Below are 22891 nucleotides of genomic sequence, written 5' to 3'. Positions count from 1 at the left end.
CACTCAGCACTTGCATGATTCATCCTGATCCCGGCCCTGCTTCACGCAGGACTGGCACACAATTTGAGCGCTTACAACAAGCCAACTATTAACTCTCCCCGAGGCTGCAGAAAAGCAAAAGAAAGAGGGAAAACTGCCAAAGACAGGGATTCGGACTCTGGGGAGCTCACCTCCTGTAGCGTCACTGTGTTGTGACCAAAAGCTGGGTCGGGGGACTGCAACGTCACCACTTAAAGCACACATTCAAAGAGTGAAAAGTTCAGCATGACAAATTATACGGTACAACTTGTCACAGAAGACTTAACAATTAATACTTCCTCCGTTTCCTCCATCACTAGAAAATCAGGCCAGGAGCCTTCGGTCCCAGGGTGTGGAAATGGGAACTCCCAGGCTAGGATGACTGATTGATTCATTCATTCTAGAGCAAGGACTACTGTGTGCGAGTACAGTAGATTTAATAAGCTAAACGTCCGTAACAAAGCAGTGGTGGCTGGGGAACAGTGGTTGAAAATAAAAACACGCTTACAAGAAGAAGTGACTCCCAGCCTCAGCCCCTCCGGAAGGCTCCTGGGAGATGCAGGCCCAGGTCTCCCCGCACCACGTCAGCGGGACCAGCTCCATGTGCCGGGAGGGACGCGGCCCCACCCACCGCGGCCCCAAGCTCTCCTCCCCCCAAACAGAAACGCGGGGGACCCCAGCGCGCAAGCGCCAACCCGCCAACCGCACAGCTACCGCCCGCCACAAGCGCCTGCGCGAAAGCGCTGAGCCGGGGGTGGGGCGAAACTAGGAGGAGAGAGGAGCGCGCCTAAATCCTAGAGAGGCGGGCTAAGTAGGGCTGGGGGAGGGCTCCTCTTCCGGAAAGTCTGCATTCCCGAACGACCACAGTGGCTACTCACCAAACTCCCGCTTGTGAGATGACCGGAGAAAGTCGGCCGCCCTTTCTACCCAGCGGAGATCTTCAGACAGAAGCCGAAGCTGCCTTCAGGATGAAATTAGGACCCGCAGGAGGCCCGTTCTCCAGACGGCGAAGGGAAGCGTGGCGGGAGCGCGCATGCGTGGTAGGCTCCCTCCACGTGCGGCCCGGCAGTGGTCTCCCTGCGCTCCGAGGTCCCGCCCCCTGCCTCAGCATCTTTCCGGACGCGCGGAGCCGCCGGGGAAGAAGGAGGTTGGGCCTGGCGGCCCGGCCCCGCCTCGGCAGCCTCCAATTGGGCGTGGGTGAGGGCACCCCCTCCCGCCGCCTTCCCATTGGAGCGCGCGTGCGAGCGGCGCGCCCCATTGGGCCGTGCGGATTTGGGCACCAAATTCAAAGATTTTAAAAGTACCAGCTGGCGCCTTTTAGAAGCTAGAGCTGAGAAGCGGGTGGCCCGTTTCCCTGCCGCGGGCGCAGCTCCCTCACCTGAGGCGGAACCCACTTGCCCTGGCATGAGCCGGTGCCCCTGCAGCTGTTCCCCACGGCCGCCCTCCGGTTCCTGCCGCTGCAGCTACGGCGTCCTGACAGCCGCCGGGCGCCCTCGCCCCTCGGACGGTGGGTGAGAGGAGAGAGTCAGTGCGAGCGGGGTGCGCCTTCCAGGAGGGGTGCCCAGTGAGGGGGGAAGACGGGGGACAGCGCCCCGGACCCGACGCGCTCCCGAATCCGGCCGTGGGGCCCGTCGCTGGGTCTCGGGCGGCCGGCGGCGGCAGCGGCGGCGGGGGGTCCCGGGACCGGGAGGGAGAAGGCAGGGGTTCGGGGAGGGGAAGAGGTGCCGAGGCGGGACGGCGGGCCCGGGTCCCGCCGTGCACGCGTAGCTGGGCGCCTGCTCCCGAGGAGGTTCGGGTCGCGGCCTCCCCGATGGCCCTCTCTCCTCGCGCAAGGCCACCGACCTCCACCCCGCCGGCCCGGGCGCCAGACGCCCCTCCTTCCCCTCCCCCACCCCGGGGCTGCGGCTCTGACAGAGCCCGCGAGCCGGTGGCCCGTAGCCTCCGACCAGTGGCCCGACCCCCGCTTCTGTGCCCCGTTTCTCCGTGTGCCCCGCACCCCCGGGTCGGAAGTCAGTTCCCCCCGGTTTTCGTCACCTCAGCCTTCCTGGCGGGCGCGGGAGATCGTGCTCGCTGTTATCTCCCGCCTCCTCCGCCGGCCCGCGCCCTGAGGGCCACCCCTCCGACCCCTCGGGATTTCCAGGGTTCCCCCCAACCCAATCCCGCCAAATGCAGGGCCCCCTCATCGGGCCAGGCTCTGCTGGGACTTCCAACCAAAAATGTTCAGTTTCTCCTTTTTTCCCTTTACCCAGTGACTCAGTCTCAAGGCCTGGAGTCAGAAGGAGGGAGGAAGAAAGGCACTTTTTAATACAAAACCCTGAATTTGTCCAAATTGAGACGGTCTTGAAGAATTTGGGAAGCAGATTTGAGAAGTGAAGAATCAGTTGTCTTTTTTCCCCGCGCTCCTGAGGAACCAGTCTTTTATTCCACCTCTTGGGTGGAATGGAAGGCACTCAGATAAACGCTGACTTTTTTATCCTCTTTGTTGCTGTCTCCCAAAAGAGATCCAGATGCATTCATTTTACCTCAGAAATGACCAAGAATTTTAGAAATTAGCAACTTGATATTGTATATTTGGTCATCACTGAAAAGTGCTCCTTTCTTTAGAAAAGGAATGTAGAAAGCTCAAAAAATATTTTAACAGGTTAAGTCTGTTTCTAGAAAACCCTGAATCTTGAGCCCCTCTGTGAAATTCTGAAGCTTGGTGGCTCTAAGAAGGGATATTTTTGGTTGCTTAATTCCAGTTGTCTTTATTACCTTGCCCCTCATGAGAATATTTGCTGGTCCCTGGGTTTTTTTTCCATATTTACAAATTTGAGGAAATGAAATTAAAAATCTATTGCATTCCATTACTTCTGAAAGTAGGCTTTTCTAAAATTTTCTCTCAGGGATTATGGCTGATTTGCAGTTGATGGCGCCAGGCCTTGGGGCTCTCTTAAATTTTTAAGGACTTGCCATGCCTAATTAGTGTTGGGCACATGCTGGTTATCTTCTAGGTATTGGAGATTGTAGAACTTGATTATTTAGCATTGGGATAGTGGTAAAGATTTTTAATTCCAAGCACTGTAATCTTTTTAACTATTGTAATATGACACGTCACATCTACATTGGAAGGTTAAATGGAAGGTCAAACTTTGTATGGTTAACTATCATACCACTTTCTCGTGATTGGATTGTTGAGTGGGTAACTAAGAGGTTTTAAGAATGTTATCAACTCTGAGGTGGACATTAGTATTTCCATTTTAAAGAAACTGAAAGACTAATTCAGCGTTCTAGGTTACAAAACTAGTCAAAAGGCTGAGCAAGGATTTTCATTTGAAGTCGGATATGATTCCTAGGGAAAGTATATAATAATCTGAAATGCATAGGTCTGTGTAGAATGCATTTTGCTACTTTTAAAATGTTTGTGATTTACAGTATAAAGAATATGAAGGGATTTGGCTTACAAAAATAATATGGTGAAAATAAGTTTTATTTATTAAACTATAAGTGACAGGGACTCTTCCATACATTTAATCCAGTTTGGTTGGTTTTCTTACCTGCATTTTATAAATGAGGAAGCTTGCTTAGTTTTTTGTTTGTTTGTTGTTAGTTTTTTGTACCTGAGATGCTCAAGATTTAAACCCCAGGGTTCTTTACTCCCCTTTCCTTCATCATCCACATCTAATACAGTACATCCCCAACCTCTGTTGACTTTATCCTTCTAAAAAGATCTCAGATCTATCCAGTTATCTTTATTTCCGCTGCGGCAATCCGAGTCTCAGGTACCCAACTCTCTGAACTCCTGTGATAGGCACTTCCAACTAGCCTCCCTGCTTTCACTTGAATCTTCCCACTATCCATTTTCCACAGTTGCCCATCTTTTTTTTTTTTTTTTTTTTTGACGTAAACCAAATGTCTCTACTTAGAACCCCTCAAAGGCTCTTTTTTACACACTAAATAAAAGCCAGTATATCCTAAAAATCCTATAGAGCATACTGTACCTCTCCAACTTTCATTTTCAAGCAATTCTTCCCCTAGCTCACAAAGTCACAGCCCTGCAGGCCTTCCTCTTCCTTGAAAGCTCAACACTTGTCCTTCCAGTGTCCACCTCTGTCTGGTTTTTCACAAGGCTTTCAGATGTCAGGATTTCACCTCCAAAAGATTTTGCATGACTAGTTTCTTTTCTACTCCACACCCTGTCACTAAAGAGGCATTGGATAAATGAATGAAGTGGCAGAACTAGACTCTTAGCCCTCGTCTATCTGAGTCAAGAGGTCACAGAACCGTGTGATACTTTTTTTTCCTTCCAGGGTAATATCAGATCAATTACATTTCCCAAATTGTTTAGGGGCATTTGGCTTGGTCATGGGGAAGCACTGAACTAGTTAAAAAACATGGAATTAGCTTTTTACAGTCTTTCAGCTTCCTTTTTTAAATAAAAGATGGTATTCAGTTTATTTTGCAGTATAAACTTCACACTCTAAATCTACAACCAGCATCCAGATTTTGGAACCAATGAAAGGAACCAAAGTTCCTTGGAGAAATAACAGATTTTCTGGCTGGAACAGGAAAAATACAAGATGATCGTGGAGCATCTTGTTTAGTGCCAAAAAGTAAGGAATGTCAAATGAACATGAACTTAGAATGGCAAAAGCTGGAACAATTTGAGCAACGATGTAAATAATGTAGTATTAAATTATAACCCAAAGTCCATAAGTCTATACTTTTATGCTTTTTTTCTTTAATGCTCTTCATCTTACTTCCCAGGTGAGATAGTGGATGGAACAGTGAATTTACAGTGAAGAATAATCTGTCCCTCTTAACTACCTGTCAAATCTTAGGCAAGTTACTTAGATAAGCTTCGGTGTTCTTAACTGTAAATAATAATGCCTCTCCATTCTACCTCAAAAGGTTGTGAGAATCAGGTGTTTGGAAACACACTGGAAATTAACTTCTAAACACTTAATAAGGTAGTTGAATCATTATTAGCTCTAAATTTAAAGAACTGTCCATATCCAAAGAACAATGTTGGATGAAAGGGGTTCTATAGGATAGTCTCCCAGTAACTAAGTTCTAAAGACAGCAGAGGAAGAATGCTTTTGAAAAGAATTTTGAGTTTCTGAAGTACAGTTTCAGGCCTCTTCCCTTTAGGCAACTAAACAAAGTAAAAGGTGTGTCTTTGTTGGTGGCTTCTTTTTTATCCTCTCAGATAAAATGTAGTCTTGTGTAAATCATACTTCATTCTTTACTTGAGGCAAAAATAAAAATCTCTTGGAATTTTTTACTCTTCTGAGTAGAAGAGAACCACTCAGTATAATTTGTTCTAGAGTTAGGGTTAATTGGGGGTTTATTTACTTTTATGCCCCTGAACTCTTAGTTTAAACCTAATTAAAAGAGTGTCTCTACCTACAAGGTTACTTGCTATCAAGGTGTCCTTTAGTACTTAGAGGTTCTAAGTAAAAACAGTAAAATTAATATGAACAGATGCTGTACTTACGTACCTACATTTACTTATAGGATAAATTTTTACCTACCTGTGATTGGTTTGCAGGGGGCATAGTAGATGGGGGAGTACATTAGAAGCACATACCATCCATATACTCTGCCTTCAAAAATGCTAAGCAATTTTCTTGAACCCATTCCTTCCCAGTCTCTACTACCTAATCATCCTTTAAAGCAGTGGTTCTCACCTAAGGAATGGGGGAAATTTGGCCTCTGCTGGCTTCCCCATACTCCAATAAGTGGTTACTGGAGACATTTTTTATTGTCCTGACTGGGGAATAGTGGCTGCTAATGGCATCAAATGGCTAAAAGTTGCTAAACATCCTACAGTGCACAGGACCACCCCAGCAAAATTATCTGGCCCAAAAACTCAGTAGTATGGTTAACATTCAAATGATTACATTTATTGCCTTTTCAGTCCTTTCTCCAAGCTACCTATAGATTTCTTGATTCATTATTGTAAGCCTTATAATAATTGCTAAACTAACATTTAAATATACAAATGTTTTTGCTACTTTTATCAGAACTATTTTGGCATTCCCCTCCTCCATTGTCTTGACCATACTTCTCTAGAAGTATTTGATTTCTATAAGGATATTTCTTATCTCATACCCCGCTCATGGTGCATCACATTTCCTTATTTGTTCCATAAGCACAGATATTTATTAAATAGTCCCTTTTGTCACTACTTTCTACTCAGATATGACTCTAAAAGTCAGATGGTAGAGTTATACAGATTTAAAAGCAATCTGTACTGAAGGTACCCCCTCAAGAGTAAGATGTATATACTTTTATAAGGTTTTAGTAATGTTTTCTCATATTAAACTTGGACAATTTCACAGCTACATAGGCAGTACCCAGTGCTGAGAGAATGCAAAGTAATTAAGTCTCTATATCCCAAATTTAGAAGTAGGGATATGTGGAAATTTTGCCATTAGGAAGTAAATATGTTATGTTCTTTTTGTAGGTTGTAAAGAAGAAAGTTCCACTGTCTCTGTCAAAATGAAGTGTGATTTTAACTATAACCATGTTCATTCTGGAATTAAACCGGTAAAGCCTGATGACAGTAGAAGACAAGTTTCCTACACTACTGCGAATTTGGAAGGTTCTTATAAAGACTTCATTAAAGACTATGAAAGGTTATCAGATATTGGGTCACCGATTGTGAGCCCCAGGATTGTAGAACTTGAAACTGAGAGCAAGCCCTTGCATAATAAGGAAAATCTACATGTACAGCAAACACTTAATAGTTCAAATGACATAGAAGAACTAGAGACCAGTGGACCTTATGAAGACAGTGGCTACTCTTCATTTTCCCAGCAAAGTAGCCTCAGTGAACATGAAGACAATAGCCTTCCCCTGGTGGAAAATTTCAGTGACAGTCCACAATCTTGCCTGCTACGGACACAAAGCCCAGACCAATATCCCAACAAAAACTTGCTGCCGGCTCTTCATTTTGAAAAAGTGGTTTGTTCAACATTAAAAAAAAACTGTAAACGAAATCCTAAAATAGATTGGGAGAAGCTCAAGGAATTTATATCCAGTGGAAATTTTAGACTACAGAATATAATTGGCAGGAAAATGGGCCTAGACTGTGTAGATATTCTCAGTGAACTCTTTCGAAGGGGACTCAGACATCTCTTAGCAAATATTTTGACACAGCTCAGTGATATGGACTTAATCAAGTAAGTATTGTTGCTTTGTGGTCATTAATATGATCCATGAACATTTTTGTTAGATGGCTCAGTACCACCAGCTCATGCAAAGACATAGTATGGTAGTCGTGCACTGTTTTTAATTGAAGTGATGACTTCTGTCTGGTTGCTGGTATTTTACTACTTACGTGTCACTAGGAGGAAAGAAAGATAATTTTTAAAGTATGCATTTAATCCAGTTATTTCAAATTTCATATTTATGCTATTAGAAAACTTTCTGTGAGATTGGGATCTTTGTTCCTTTTGGTTCTGAAATTGTTCATATGTAAGCTCCATCTTTTAGTCTTAACTATAAAACAAGAGCCTAGGTCTGGTGTACACGTCCAATAGACATTATGATTTTTGTCACACTTGAAAGTATGAAATAATTTCTGTTCTTTTTAGGCCATTTTCAAATTTGAGAGTGATGAAAATACAGAAACCCACAAATGGGTCTGATTATTACTATTTCTTAGAAACCTTATACTGACCACCCTTTCGCATTCCACCAAAGAAAACCTGTTAGGATGAGGTAACTGAGAATTAAGTTGATTATCCAGACTATTGGATTAGATTGCTTCCAGTTCAACTGGGTTCATTTTTGGCTTTTTGAAAAATTTTTTAGAGGTACTCTTTGTGTTACTTTACACTGGTCCATTAAATATAGGTGAAGCAAAACAGACATAAGTAAGGATTGATTTTTATTATTGGCTAGCTTCTTGAGGGATAATCAACCTCACAACATTTTTGTTAGCAAAATGGATTTTTAAAATTGATTTCTACTAATAGCAGTGTATCCTCAAGTTCTTTGAAATTTGTCTAATGTTAATAAATAACCAAGATGGTGCCATATATACAGTGGGGCTTCTTTTTTGATATTTGTTGATATTGTGAGAAAATGAAGTACAAAGTATAGTGGTTCTTAAGCCTGGATCCACTTAGGATTACTTGATGGCGAGCTTTTAAATAAATACAGCGCCCTGGCCCCCATTTTAGATCAGTTAAACCCAAGTGACTAGGCATGGGCCATCCTTAAATCTTTCTCACTGTTGTGGCCTCTCCCGTTGCGGAGCACAGGCTCCGGATGCGCAGGCTCACGGGCCCAGCCGCTCCGCGGCATGTGGAATCTTCCTGGACCGGGGCACGAACCCGTGTCCCCTGTGTCGGCAGGCAGAGTTTCAACCACTGCGCCACCAGGGAAGCCCCATCCTTAAATCTTAAGTGCGTACCTCAGGCAATTCTAATGTATAGCCGGGTTTGAGAAGCACTGCTAATAGAAATTTCTTTTTTGTACTGTTAATGTTTCTGTAATATAGTCATCTTAGCTCTTTGTGGTGCTTTAATTGTTTCCTTTATAATCATTTACTTTTCCAGTGTGTCTAAAGTGAGCACAACTTGGAAGAAGATTCTAGAAGATGATAAGGGGGCATTGCAATTGTACAATAAAGCAATACAAAGAATTACCGTAAGTCTTGCAGTTGTTTTAATTTTAAGATATAACAGCTAGTGCTCTTTACCTTTGAAATTGGAGGGGGAAATAGCAAGGATAACAGATGATCTGGAAATCCTTTACATTCATAACTCATTAAAATAATTCAAAGATAAAGGGGATGGGATCCCACCCCAGTCGTTTATTTCTTGGGTTCTCCATGAAAGGAAATGTCCGAAGATAAAGGGAAAACTACTCAGATCTCAGTGAGAGTTGACCATATAGCTAATCTTGGTTGCCATTTGTAGTTTAGCTGTTAACAAATAAACAGTAATTATCTACATATTGAAGATTCTTAATGCAGGAAAGGAATTCATTTACTTTACCAAATACTTAGTAACTTTGGAGATGTTTCTGAGAATAAAGATCAACACATGATTAAAATTTCAGGCCTAGGAGTTGGCCGACTTAGGTCCAGATTTTGGTGCTGCTGCTTACTAGCTGTATAGCTTTAGACAAGCATTGCTTAAATTCTCCAAGTTCAGTTTCTTTATGTATAAGCTGGTGTTAATGGAAACTTTTCTATTCCAAAAGATTGTTTTGGATCCATTCATAGCACTGAGGGGACACTTAAACAGTGACTGTTGCCATCTACTGGTGGATGGGGAGAATGACCTTTTGTTCTAGTGGTAGTGCTTTATAAATCATGTATTAAATGCTACATACTAAGAGTGTAAAGCGCTTTCTCACAATTTCTGATTTGCAGTTTCACTCAACAGCTTAGTTGTTAGGCCTTAAATGTGTGAATATTTGTGGGTGGCTGTGTTTAAGCACATGCAGGTAATTTGGATGCAGGAATAAATCCTTTATATTCTCATTTGCCCCTTTTACATGTACAACATGTACAAACATAATAAAAATTCCTGATTGTTGAGAATATAGGAGAATATTTTTTTAATCCTATTAAAACTTTTTTTTTTAATTAGGAAAAGAACATTAAGTTTTCACCACACGCTTCAACCAGAGAATATGTTTTATTCAGAACCCCATTAGTATCTGTGCAAAAGTCAGCCACCCAGACTCTCCCCAAAAAAGAAGCTCGAACCAAGTTACCTGATCCAGGTGATCAGAAAGGTTCTACTTACAGTCGACACAGTGAATTCTCTGAGGTAATTTCTTGTTTATTAATAAATTAGAAACATATGGGACATTTATTGTTAAAAGGATTTAGAGTAAGAAAACCATTTATAACTCAACTAATCAAATTAGGGAAGTACACAGAGATGTCTTTCTATGCCGAAAATAATAGATATCATTTGGCATTGTTTATGACAGTTCAATGTTGTTGAGATTTAATTTGGAAACACAAAGAGAATAAGGAAAAACCTTGATTTTGAAGTTTTTTTTATAAAACTGTTAAATACTACGTTTCACAATTACTGCCTTTAATAACTGATGAAGAGAGCTAAGCAAGAAGTCAATTTTATCAGGCACCACATAGATATGGAAACATGGTAACCTTCATAGCAATATAAAGATAAATGCCATATAATGTGATAGGTGTTTTTAAAAAAGTAGAACTAGAGGTGAAAGAGCAACCAACTCCTGAGTGACTCCAGGAAGATTTCACAGAAAAGGTGACGTTTAAGTTCTGCATTGATGTGCGAGTAGCATTTATGAATAAGAGCATGTTTGTAGCATTAGGAAATAGCCATTGGATCAGTTGACAGTGGTTTCTCACCTGTTGAACAGAAAGCTCCTTAAAGGTGGGAGTTGTGACATTAGTGCTTTATACATGTATTGGGGAAGGCACAGAGGTGCACTTGTTTTGAGTAACTAAATTACATTCAGTCCTTACTAAAATTTGTTTATGGATTTTCTTCTTTCTAGGCTGCCAGAACTTTGAAAAAGAACGAAAGCCTCAAAGCCTGTATTCGCTGTAATTCACCTGCAAAATACGATTGTTATTTACAACGGGCAACCTGTAAACGAGAAGGCTGTGGATTTGATTATTGCACAAGGTGCCTGTGTAATTATCATACCACTGAAGACTGTTCAAATGGCAAGCCCCTAAAAGCCAGTTATAAAATGGGTCCTTTGCCTGGTACTAAGAAAAGCAAGAAGAATTTACGACGACTGTGATCTCTTAATAAATCAGTTGTAAGTGATCTTGAAGGTTAGTTAGAAAATGTTAGGTTTTAACTTAAAAAAATAAATGTACTATGATGTTCAATTTTATGTTGAAATCAGTGTAGTACATGGGTTTTTTTTCCCTCAGTGAGAAGAGAGGATACACAAACTCTTAAAATATTTTACAATTTAATGTGAAAAAATTCAAAATTCTCAATCTAAATCAGAAAATTTAAATATTTTAAGAAAAACTTTTTCTGATGATTGTGATTCAGAGGTAAAATAAAATTGTCTCGATTTTATGGTAAAGGAGGACCATGTAATTTTACCTGGACAATCTTAAATGTAAATCTTCTTTACCATCTATTAGCATTTGAGACATTTTATTTGCTTTACCAAATTAATAATACCTATTGAAATATCAGCTTCTGGTGTCTGTTAATTTAAATGTTTTGTCACCTTTCTTGAACCTCTTTTTCAGTGTGTGTATTTCCCAAAAAAGTATCTTTTGTGAAATCTTGCTTTTCGTTATTCGTAAGGTTTGTATGTTTTAATATTTTGTACATATGTAAATATTTCTGTATTTTTTATGTGCCAGAGTAAGAAAATAAATGTCTCTTTTGTATATACATGTAAATAAATTTTTCTCCTGTTATGAATAAAATTGTTACAAGCTTAATAAATAATGTGAGTCTTTTATCTAAACATTTTAAACCTAGAAACAGCTGAAGTAAGAAGCTGTAGGACACTGCCTGGTATGTGTGAAGGCATTGAGTGGGTCTTTGTCTCCTTATCTGAGGACCTTGTGAGATTACCAGGCTCTGTTCCAGGCTCTATTCCAGTTTTCTCCCCACCCAGTATCCTAGTAGTTGTGTATTTGGGTCTTGAAATAAGCATCTCAGGATGGTTCAATACAGGAGGACCATAAAACACTCTTTGAGGAATGCTGGTGTATTAATTCATTCATCACTAAGCCAGTTAAACTGTATGGCTTAAACAGCCACAAAAGAAATATATAAAACTATACTAGAAAGATTAAAAATAGTATGTAGAATAAAATGTCTTTGACTGCAATCAGAGCTTTTGTGCTAATAAGAGCCCAGGATAAGGACTTTTTTTTTTATTCCTTAATTCTAAAGTTGAATATATTTTGGTTTCAATTACGGATATGGAGGAATTAAAGAGTTAATTCAGATCTACCAAAGGCATAGACTTAAAGGTGGGCCACACAGGTGCTCTCAGTCAGTAGGTCCTCACAGAAGCTTAAGGGCTTTGCCCTTGATCTCAGCAGAAACCTAAGAGGATTTATCTCAAGTGGGTTTGTCTTTTGTCTAATGGAGTAGAACCTCCAATAAAATTAACACAGGTTTGCTTAAGCTTTGTTGATGTAAAATTGACAGACAAAAAATATTGAAGTGTATAATTTGATGTTTTGACATATGCGTGCATGAAGCCATCATTATCGATGGAACGAAGGTAATGAATATTACCATCATCCACCGGGTTTTTCCTGCTTATTTGTAATCCCTCCTGTTAGTCCCCAGGCAATCACTGATCTGTCACTGTAGATTAGTTTGCCTTTCCTAGAATTTTGTATAAATGAAATAATTATGTGTTACTTGTCTGACTGCTTTCAAAGAACATTACTTTGAGATTCATCCATTTTGTGTGTACCAGTAGTTCATCCCTGTTTCTTAAGCAATATACTATTGGATATACCAGCTTGTTCATATGTATGTTCACCCTGGTAGTTGGACATTTGGATTTTTTGCCCAGTTTTTTGCTATTAGAAATGAAGGTGCTGTAATCATTTGTATATGAGTCTTTGCAAGTCGCGTTCTTTCATTTCTCTTGGTAAATATCTAGTAGTGGAATTTTTGGATTATATGGTCAGTGTATGTTTAACTTTTTAAGAAGATACCAAAATGTTTCCAAAGTGGCCTTACCATTTTACATTCTCACCAGCAGTGTATGAGCATCCCATTTATTTCATGTGGTCATCAGCACTTGGTATAGCCTGTCTTTAATTTTAGCCATTTTAATGTGTATGTAACAGTATGTCATGGTTTTAATTTAAATCGCCCTAATGACTAATGATGTTTGGCATTGTTATTTGCCATCATTTTCTTTGGGCAAGTGTCTATCAAATGATTTGTGTGTGTGTGTGTGTTATTGATATGTGAGAGTATATACTCTGAGTACAAGTGCTTTATCAGGGTGTGTCTTGTCTTTCATTTTCCTAGTGTCTTTGGAAGAGTTTTTATTTTTGATCAAGTATAAATTATCAATTATTTGTCTTTAATACATCATGCTTTTGGCGTTACATCTCAGAAATTTGCCTAACCTAAGAGCATATATATCTTTCTCCTATGTTTTCTTCTAGAAGCTTTATAGTTTTAAATTTAACATTTAGGTCTATGATCCACTTGCAGTTTACATTTGGAACATAGTGGGAGGTATCGACTGAAATGAGTGTCCGCTTGTTCCAGCATCATTTGTTGACATATCCTTTCTTTACTGAAACGACTTTTCATCTTGGTCAAAAATCAGTTTTACATAAACATGGGGGACTATTTCAGGACTCTATTCTGTTTAATTGACCTATTTGTCTCTCGAACTCCAAAACCACACTGCCTTGGTAACTAGCTTTATGTCTTAAAATGAAGTAGTGACAGTCCTTTTTTCTTTTATTTCACAAAAAATATTTTCTAAGTCATTTATTGTAGGTCCTTTGCATTTCATTTCTACATAAACTTTATAATTAACTTGACAATTTCTACAAAAATACATAATGGGATTTTGATTGAGATTGCAATGAACCTATTTATTGGATTAGGTTAGGAGGAGAGAATTGTCATCTCAACAACATTGAGTTTTCCAACCTGTGTACGCAGTAGTTATTCCATTTATTTACATTTTTTAAAATTTCTGTTAGCGATGTTTTGTCTTTTAAGCGTCATGTTTTGCACATCTTATGTCAGATCTATTCCTAAATGTTTTATATTTTAATGCTATTGTAAATGGTGTCTTTAATTTCAATTTTTGATTATTGTTAATATATTGAAATGTAATTGATTGAACTTGTAGCTTACAACCTTGCTAAACTCAAATTAGTTATCGGATTTTCTATGTAGATGATCTGTGTCTTCTGAAAGTAAAGACAGTTTTATTTCTTCCATTACAGTCTATATGCCTTTTATTTCTTTTTCTTGCCATATTATACTGTCTTAAACCTCCAGCAAAGTGTTGAATAGAATAGCCTTTAAAATATCCCCCAATAATGCCAACCTCTTGGTATTTACAACTGTGTGTAATCTCCTTCTACACTGCCTCAGGTTTGTTCTACATGACCAATAGAATACAGCAGAAGTGATGGCGTGTCACTTCCAAGACTAGGTTAGAAAAGACATGGTGATTTCTACCTCCCTTTCTCTCTCTCATCACCCACTGGGGCAAAGTCCATTGTGAGCAGCTTATAGAAAGGCCCACACTGTGGGGAACTGAGGTCTCTGTAAAGTGCCAGATGGCTTCCTCCCAATTGCCAAGTCTGTGAGTCTTCTTGAAAGCAGGTCCTCCAGCTACAGTCCAGCCTTCAGACTTCAGTCCCTGTCAACATCCTGAGTACAAACTGAGTCACCCAACTAAGCTGTTCCCAAATTCCTGCGCCCACCCCAGATCATAACTGTTTTTTGTTTTAAGCCCCAAAGTTTGAGGAAGATTCCTTATGCAACAATAGACAACTCATACAAAGTGGGCACACCTTTCTAGGAGCCTTGGACAAGAGAAAGATGAACAGAAGTCTTTCATCACAACCTTCAGTTAGCTATACTAATTAATATTAAGAAGGTCAAGTCTTCCCCAGGACTCTGAGATGTATAATTTCTCGGCCTGGAATCAACACTAATGTTAAGTACAGGAGGCTAAGCCATCTTGCATCCGTGTAGAATGTCTCTGAATAAAGAACACATACCCCCAGACCAAAATAGGTTTGGGACTAGTATGATCACCAAAATGGACTATTTTAAGTCTGCTACAGAAGGAGTATAATGAGTAACTTATAGATGTTACTATTTTCATGGTGACTGTGATACATACGGTATTTTTTTTTTAATGATTCATTTTTTTTTACAGAAAATCATAGTACTGGCTTAAAGCTTCCTAAAACTTCTTTGTTTGTATTCTGGCATCCAGGGAGACCCTATATGTTTTATGGATTGAATCTAAATAAATTTTATGTCAAAAGATCCCTTAGGTGGTTCAAGTTGTGACAAGAACACATGACTACATTCAGAAGGGCACTTGAGCTGAACCTGGTCACACGTGGTCTCTACTGGGAGCTAGTCTCCAAAATGACTTCCTTTACGTGGCTTCTCTGGTTAAGCCAGTGAGCAGTCTGACTTCTCAGAGTCACTCCTGGCCCCCTAACACGGTGCTGGGACCAACTGGTACCATTTAGTGGCAAATGCTACTTCACTGAGGACTTTAATGAAGAAAGTTCAGGTTTGGCAGCTCCATAGTAGATCTGTTATCGCTTATGATGGTGGAGATTATATTCTAGGGTTTCTGCTAAAATGTCAATGTGTTCATATGCATTGGTCTTTTGTGAGCGTTCTCCTTGTCATATTTCACTGGAGTAAATACTGTATCCACATATTAGCACTAAAGCCTTGCTTGCCTTTACCAAGGTTCATGCTGGAGTGTTATCTGACTCCCAGAGTTTAGCATTTCCATGTCCTCTATCTAGCTGGGAAGTTTGTTAAGCCCAGTTCATACAACTCGAGGGTCTGCCTGAAAGATTGCAGATGAGAGAGGACAATGGTCGTTCCTCCACTATTACTTAAAATTTAAGAAATTTAATTTCTTAAAATCATAATCTTATACTGATTGTTTGGCATTGTTCCCTTTTCCCCCAAGTTCTGTTTCAACAATATAAACAGCACAATGCCACAAGATGGTGCTCTTATAACACCATACTTTTGAATTTGTTCATTCATCTGAAATTTAATATAGAAAAGGATGAAACAATATTACTGCTTTTCTATTCAATTTGTACTGTCAGATTATAACACAAAGCCCACAACATAGTGTTTAGCTAAGATAGGTAAATATAAACTATTTACATTTTGGTCTCGGGTATTAAGAACAGAAGCCTTGCTTATCTTCAACATTTTTATCCATGTTTATATTCAAAGTTGAGATCTGCACGGTCCAATGCAGTAGCAACATGAGGCTGCCAAACACTTGAAGTGTGGCTCATTCAAATCCAGAGATGTGCTGTAAATGTAAAATACACCCCAGATATTGAAGACTTGGAATGAAGAGAAGCAAAATCTCATGTATAATTTTTATATTGACTACTCGTTGAAATAATGATACATTGGATATACTTGGTTAAATAAGATACTACAAAACTTAATTTTACCTGTTTCTTTTCATTATTTTTAGTGTGGCAACTAGAAAATGCTAAATTACATATGCAACTGGCATTAAGTTTCTATTGGACAACGTTGGTCTAAGATCACACAACAAACAATAACAGAAGAACCTTTTCTGGCCTCATAACCTAACCATGTCACACTCTAGTACCCTAGTACCAAGATCTACCATACTTTCTAAAAATAAGTTTATTCTAGGTATAGAGATAAGAGGGTATTTGCTAGAAAATGAAGGACTAGAGGTCATCTAAATAGAGTTGGATGCGGGGCTTCTCTGGTGGCGCAGTGGTTGGGAGTCTGCCTGCCGATGTGGGGGATGCGGGTTCGTGTCCCGGTCCGGCAGGATCCCACGTGCCGCGGAGCTGCTGGGCCCGTGAACCATGGCCGCTGGGCCTGCTCGTGCGGAGCCTGTGCTCCGCGGCGGGAGAGGCCACAGCAGTGAGAGGCCCGCATACCGCAAAAGAAAAAAGAAAAAAGTAGACTTGGATGCTTTTTCTCCGAGCCCCCAACACTCATGGTTTTGCAGCAACTTGCTCCTTATCTGACCTCTGCCCACCCTCACTCCCAAACTAACACGTAACTGCTCTTACCAGCGCAGGTCAGGTCCTATCTTCCCATCACCCAGAAAATGCTTACTAAATAATTGTGGAAGAAATGAATGAAAGAACTGACTGTGTGGGTTCAGGCTGTGGCTGCAACTGAACTTGGGCTTTGCCTCCACGTTAGTGGCGGAAACTACTGTGACCCTTTACAAATTCTTCTCTACTCCCTTTCCTCAGGAATAAGGCTTTCCTTTCTTCCTGAGCTTTGAGGGCCATAGAAGACCTATAATTTGAGGTTTGTAAAATACTGTTTTGCTAATGCCTTTTTTGTTTTGGTTATGAGGGCTTATTTTTTGGTCCAATATCATTTTATATATTGGACATAGATGAGAATGTCCAGCTACACTTTATCATTTGGTTTCAAAAGGATTATAAAATAGACAAAGTTAGTGAAAAGAAGTGGTGGGTCATTAGGATGAAAGGGAAGGGGAAGGAAACCATCCCCTTTCTTTTTTTAAGCACTGATGGTTAAACATCCACTGCATTTCATTAATGTAATTCTTTCTATGTTGGCAATATTCAAAAGATAACTCAGCCCATTAACAGAAGCAGGTACATAGTCATATATTAGATAAACCTGAATTTTTATTTGTCTAAATCATGCGTGGGATAATAGTGTCCCAAAATGGAAAAAGCAGACATTTTGTACTGTCAGACATTTCTGGTTTGGAATCCTAACTCTTTTACTTACTATTTAACATTGAGCAAGTTTTTAACCTCAATGAGCTTCAGTTTTCATGTTTATAAAGAGAAGGTAATAACACCTACTTGATATTATTAACATAACAATTAAGTGAGAAAATATAGTGTTAAATAATATTAACACTAATAATGTTAAAAAAATATATAATGTTAAAATAAAGTGTTAATGCAATATCTGATACATAGTAAACAAATGTATGTGTTGTAATTTTTTATTATGGCCAAAATATGAATGCTTAGAAATATCTGGATGTTTATGATAGTCTAAATAAACAGGCCCTTTCCTAAATAATTCTATCATTTTGATAAGGTTAGAAAAATCTCATGTTAAATTTTCCATTACCTATGTTCTTAACTCTTGAGAATTTAAAAGGTTTTTTGTCCTCAGCAGATGAGCAAAGAAAGTAACCTTACTAGAAAATAATTTTGTTAAAGCATAAACTGAATGAAACTTCAAATGACTCACACTTAGAAGTTTACAATCATTCATTTATTTGTTTATTAAAAAAACACTTATTGTAATGGAGTACAGTGTAGTACTGTGGGTGATGTCAAATGTGTAGCCTTTCCCAGGCAGGGTTGCAGGAAAGAACTGAGCTTTAATGACCTAAGCCATCTATTATGTATAATAAATTAACATTTCTTTTAGGCATCTAGAATGGTACCAGTTAAGAGCCTTCCTTGAAGAAATTAATATCACTCAAATAATTAATTAATATCACTCAAATAATCACTCAAATAGTTTTCTGTATTCTATGGCTCAGATAAGAAATCCAGTTGAAAAAGTCTAGGGGGTAAAAAGAAAGATAAAAAGAAATACTAAATTAACCATAATAGAAAGCAAAATGAAATAAATATGAACTAAACAAAACATGATAATAGAATGGAAGGAAAAATGACTTCTAACTAGAGGCTCAGAACAAAGGAAGTACTGAAAATAATCTTGATGGTGATAAGAAGGACCTCTTTTCTTGTTCCCTCCTCTTTCCCTTTTTCAAATGTGCAAAATTTCTACTGTGTCCTGTGATTGATTCAGAGATGGATTGGTCAAGGAGCTTATATGGTTTCTGGAAAAGTAGTAAGTGCTGAGAGAGAGGTACACAAGCAAATGACTGTGTGAATTCAGCATGGAAACACTGATGTCCTCCGAAGTTCCTTTACTACTGTGAAGAAAAGTAATGCTCATCACCTATTTTCTTTACGTGACAGAAAAAACATTTCTATTTCATGCCAAGAGCTAGGAAGAGTCCGTAGAAAATTATTTTTTAAAGCCTTCAGAATAGGGTGGCAGAAAAGGAAACTCTGAAGTGATATTAGAGATTGTGACAACCCAAAACAACATGTATATTGTTGACTGAACTTCAGAACACAGTTACGTAGTTATTTTTAAGGACTAGTACTATTTTTTTAAGTAAATTTTTTTTTTAATTTTAAGTAAAATTTCTAAAAAATTCCTTTAAGGATGAGTTTTCTCATTCCAGAGGATGCACTGGAAGCACTAAAAGGAGTGGAAGATGGATTGTAGGAAGATAAAAGAGTAGATACAGTAATACCAGTACATCAGCCAACTGAAGGATCAATTTTCTAGTCCCAGGGCAAAATAGGTCGTGTTCTTTCTCTCTAGATAAATTATCATGCACGTAAAGTCCTAGATTCTCAGAAGATGGATGCACAGCAATCTCTAATGTCACTGCCATCTTCCTGAGAGACCCAGATAAGGAGCGGAGAGGGCAATCCTTAGCCAAAGAGCCTAGTTGAGAGTGACTGTTTCTCACCAGGAATAAGAGTCTTCCTGAGGGGCTCCTGGCCTCCATGGAACAAAGGTGCTTATCTTGCTGGGACTGAGAGGAAGAGTGAAGAGAAGCATAAGAGGGGGCAGTACTTCCCTCCCCTCCTCAGCTGCCTGAGCACAGGAAAAGTATCAGTGTTGGTGACTTCATACAAAATGCTGTGCAGTCTTCGAGGTCCACCAGCCAGCTTACATTTAAGCCCTATTGCCTTTAACCACTTGAGTATATAGTCTGAGAAGCAATGTTTTATTTTACACCAACTTTTGCTTGGGAGCACAGAATCAGCCCTTAGGGCCTTAGGAAGACACGTCCTAGGAATTCACGAATCCTGAAAATTCTAGCACTACAGAGGGGAATACCACACTGCCTGCTCGCAATTCCTTCCTGAGAAGGCAGTGTACAGTAGCTACATGATCATGTTTTTTTGACGTTCTGACAAATACGTTTTTTAATTAAAATGATTTCTAGTGAAAACTGTAATTCTGATATTCATTCTTTGAGATTTTACAAGATTCCTTCACACAGTTGCCCCTGTAGAGACTCTGCCGTGTGTAGCCAGTGTGTGAGACAGCTACGTCGTGTTGACTATTTAGACTTGCTCAGTATTCTTATGTCTTCTTCCTGGTAGATTTTCCAGCCATTTTCATGAGCTTGCAGACTTTTCTAGAGTCCAGAATGTCAGTGAACTAGTTCCTATCTCTTCCTGTTGCACTTCACATTCCTTGTCTCTCCTTCTTTGGTTTTCCACCAGAGGGCATACTAAACCTAGCTAACAAAACAGTTTGGTATGGGCAGTTTTAATATATGAAGTGAAAATTTGGGGACTTATTTAGAATGGTTCTAATTTTAGTACTCCAAGGTGTTGTGGTTAAGACCTTGTCTCTGAAGCCAAACTATATGAATTCAGATCCCAGCTTATGGTCTTGGTAAATTCTTTAATTTCCTTTCTAAGCATTGCTGTTCTTATCCTTGTAAAATGAAAATAACAACCTGCCTCATAGGGTTAAATGAGTGTGGGTAGATACGTAAAGCACTTAGAACCATGCCTGGCTTATAGTAAGCATGAGTAAGTGACAACTGCTATGAAAGTTTGTGAAAATGGCAGTTCTATTGGGTTGGCCAAAAAGTTCATTCGGGTTTTTGCATAAGCGGTTACCAAAAACGCAAAAGAACTTTTTGGCCAGCCCAATACTTACCTAGGAGTTAACTGGAAAACACCAAGGAGTTGAAAGCTACTAAGGAATGCTAATTACTACCATTTTTGACGGTCAGATCCTATTTATAAGCATTATTTGCACCCAGTGGACACATGAGGAAGAACTCTATGTTCATTTGTTCCTTCTCCCATCCCAAGAACTAGAACAGTGCCCAGTACATCAGAGGTGTTCAAGAAGTATGTTTTAAATGAATGTAAGATAATTTTTATTAACCCATGTTTACAGGTAAGAAAACAGAGGCTCAGAGAATTGAAGTAATTGCCTAGGATCACACAAGTAAGCAGAATATGTTGTATCTAAACCCAGACGTGTCTGATTTCAAAAACTATCTTCTTTCCATGGGGTTTTCCTACTTAGGAAAAAGTTGAAAGAGTTGAAGGGATGAAGAAAATGAACCTTTGGCTTATCCTCATAACTGAACTGTCAGGCTGCATTTTTACAGTTATTGGGTAGAATATAAGACATTCCCTTTAGTAAAACTTATGAGGATGGTGGCTCCCAGGATTTAAATGGTGCTTAGCAAAAAATTAACCTAAATGAGGGAATTACTTCATTACTCTCAAGCAAGTCTGGCCAGTATTCCCCATTCACATTTTTCCCTGGGACATTTTGCACCCTATTTCCCATAATGGAAATGTAATAAGCCAAAAATAAAGAAAAAAGAACTTTGAAAGCCTGCTTGCCCTTAAATTTACTCTTTGGAGGGCACAAGGGCTGGTTCAGAGTTCATGTTCAATACGTGTTTGTTTAATGCCTATGTGTGAGAGTGAACAGAAACAAATACCTATGGCTAAGGATTCTGGAGCCTTGATAAGCCTCGTGTGTAGACTGCCCAGCTGCATCAGCAACGGAAAGCTTGTTAGAAATGCCAGTCTTTGCTCGGACCTACTGATCCAATTCCACAGTTTAACAAAATCCCCAGGTGATTTACATGCACATTAAGGACTGAGAATCGCTGTTCTAGTCCATATGGTTAATTGCGGAAAACAAATGATTGATTCCACTAACTAACTAATTAATAGCTTCTTATTGGGCATGTTTCAGAAAGCAAGGAAGTGGAAGAAAATTAATGCTGGGCACCATAAAACTCCAAAACATGTGTCTTGGAAGGAAGGGAAGGGGAACTCTGAATGTGCTAAAAAATGGAAACTGCAAACTTATGTATTTTTTCTTTTTAGGGACTTGTAACCATCATGCCGATATAGGATAGGTGTCTTCAAATTTACAAAATGATTTCTTGCATGGATTACTTGTATGAAAGGTTTGATTTCCCTTTATTTATGGGTTTATATAGCCTGAAGTCATTTTATTGTCAATGATACCTTTATGCTATATATATGAATCATCAAAATGTGTTTCCTAAATCCAAGGTGGAGGTGAATAGCCAAGCTAAAGTTTATGGAACTTTCTCTGTGACAGATGTCTCATGTTAGGTTATAAAACTTCTGTCTATGAAAAGGCAAGGAAATCTTCAACAGTATAAGTTTCGGTTACATGGAAATACATTGTAAAAACATCTCTGCCTAGTATACCATATACAGACATATGTGCATATATATATATGTAAAAAATACATGTATACATCTATAGATATTATTTTAATGGTATATTATTTGTATGTATTTTTATATGTGCATAACTTCTATAGAATATGTAGTATCTTCTCACATCTTTGCAAAAGTTTATAGGCACCAAAATGTAATTTGTTATAGTAAAAACACATCTTTGTAATTACTTTAGAAAATTGTAACCCAGAGTGATAACACTGGAATATCTCGGTAGATTCTTTTTCTTTTTAGTATTCAATCATATCTGTATATAGTCCAATACTATTAAAGATTGTTAGTAAACTAGGAGTAACATAGTAATAAAGAAATGATTCACAAAGTTTCTTTCATTAAATTATCTTCACATATGTTTTTCTTTCTACAAAATTGAACTCTTTTTAAAATATGAACTTGATTACTATCCTTGGGTAAGTTACTTGTGCCTCTCAGACTTGAAATTAACTCATCTGTAATGTTGTTTAATTAGATTACCTCTGAAATTACCTCAAGTTCAGAACCAAAATGGCAATGTTTCTTTCCCTCTAAATGTGTAACTGTGTTAGTTACACATTAGTTACACTGTACATTTGAGGACCCTTTCCTTCTACCAAAAGGGAAGGAAACAAAATGGCATCATTGCCTGCTGCAGTGTGTTCACCTGAAAAATACTAAGTTTCCATTTTATATTTACTTCCAGAAAGCAGGGGCTTTATTCTGCTGAAAACAGCTTGTACTTGTTTGTGAAGACAGCTCTGCTCTTTTGCTCTTTCTCTCTCTCTTTTGAACACTATTGGAGACAATGAGCCTGTAGAAACTGAAAGGGAGTTTGGCAGTGTTTTAGTGATT

The 22891-nt window shown here is 39.1% G+C and overlaps 1 protein-coding gene across 2 annotated transcripts; it reads left to right on the top strand.

Moving 5' to 3' along the window:
* Positions 1 to 1334: 1334 nt before the first annotated feature.
* FBXO5 (F-box protein 5) lies at positions 1335 to 10906 on the top strand. Of its 2 annotated transcripts, none has more exons than XM_029223458.1 (5): positions 1335 to 1525; positions 6467 to 7184; positions 8568 to 8658; positions 9609 to 9791; positions 10513 to 10906. In XM_029223458.1, the coding sequence occupies exons 1-5, from the start codon at positions 1423 to 1425 to the stop codon at positions 10762 to 10764; spliced, it is 1347 nt and encodes a 448-aa protein (XP_029079291.1). In that variant the 5' UTR covers positions 1335 to 1422; the 3' UTR covers positions 10765 to 10906. The 2 variants fall into 2 exon arrangements, with proteins under 2 accessions (XP_029079291.1, XP_029079292.1); XM_029223459.1 differs by lacking the exon at positions 1335 to 1525 and adding an exon at positions 3279 to 4610.
* The last annotated feature ends 11985 nt before the right edge of the window (positions 10907 to 22891 follow it).

The sequence above is a fragment of the Monodon monoceros genome, unplaced genomic scaffold, assembly GCF_005190385.1.
Source record: "Monodon monoceros isolate NGI ecotype Baffin Bay Population unplaced genomic scaffold, NGI_Narwhal_1 Super_Scaffold_15, whole genome shotgun sequence".
In the NCBI taxonomy this organism is placed as follows: Eukaryota; Metazoa; Chordata; class Mammalia; order Artiodactyla; family Monodontidae; genus Monodon; species Monodon monoceros.
Note: the sequence above shows the minus strand (reverse complement) of the source record. Positions and strands in the feature narration are given on the sequence as shown.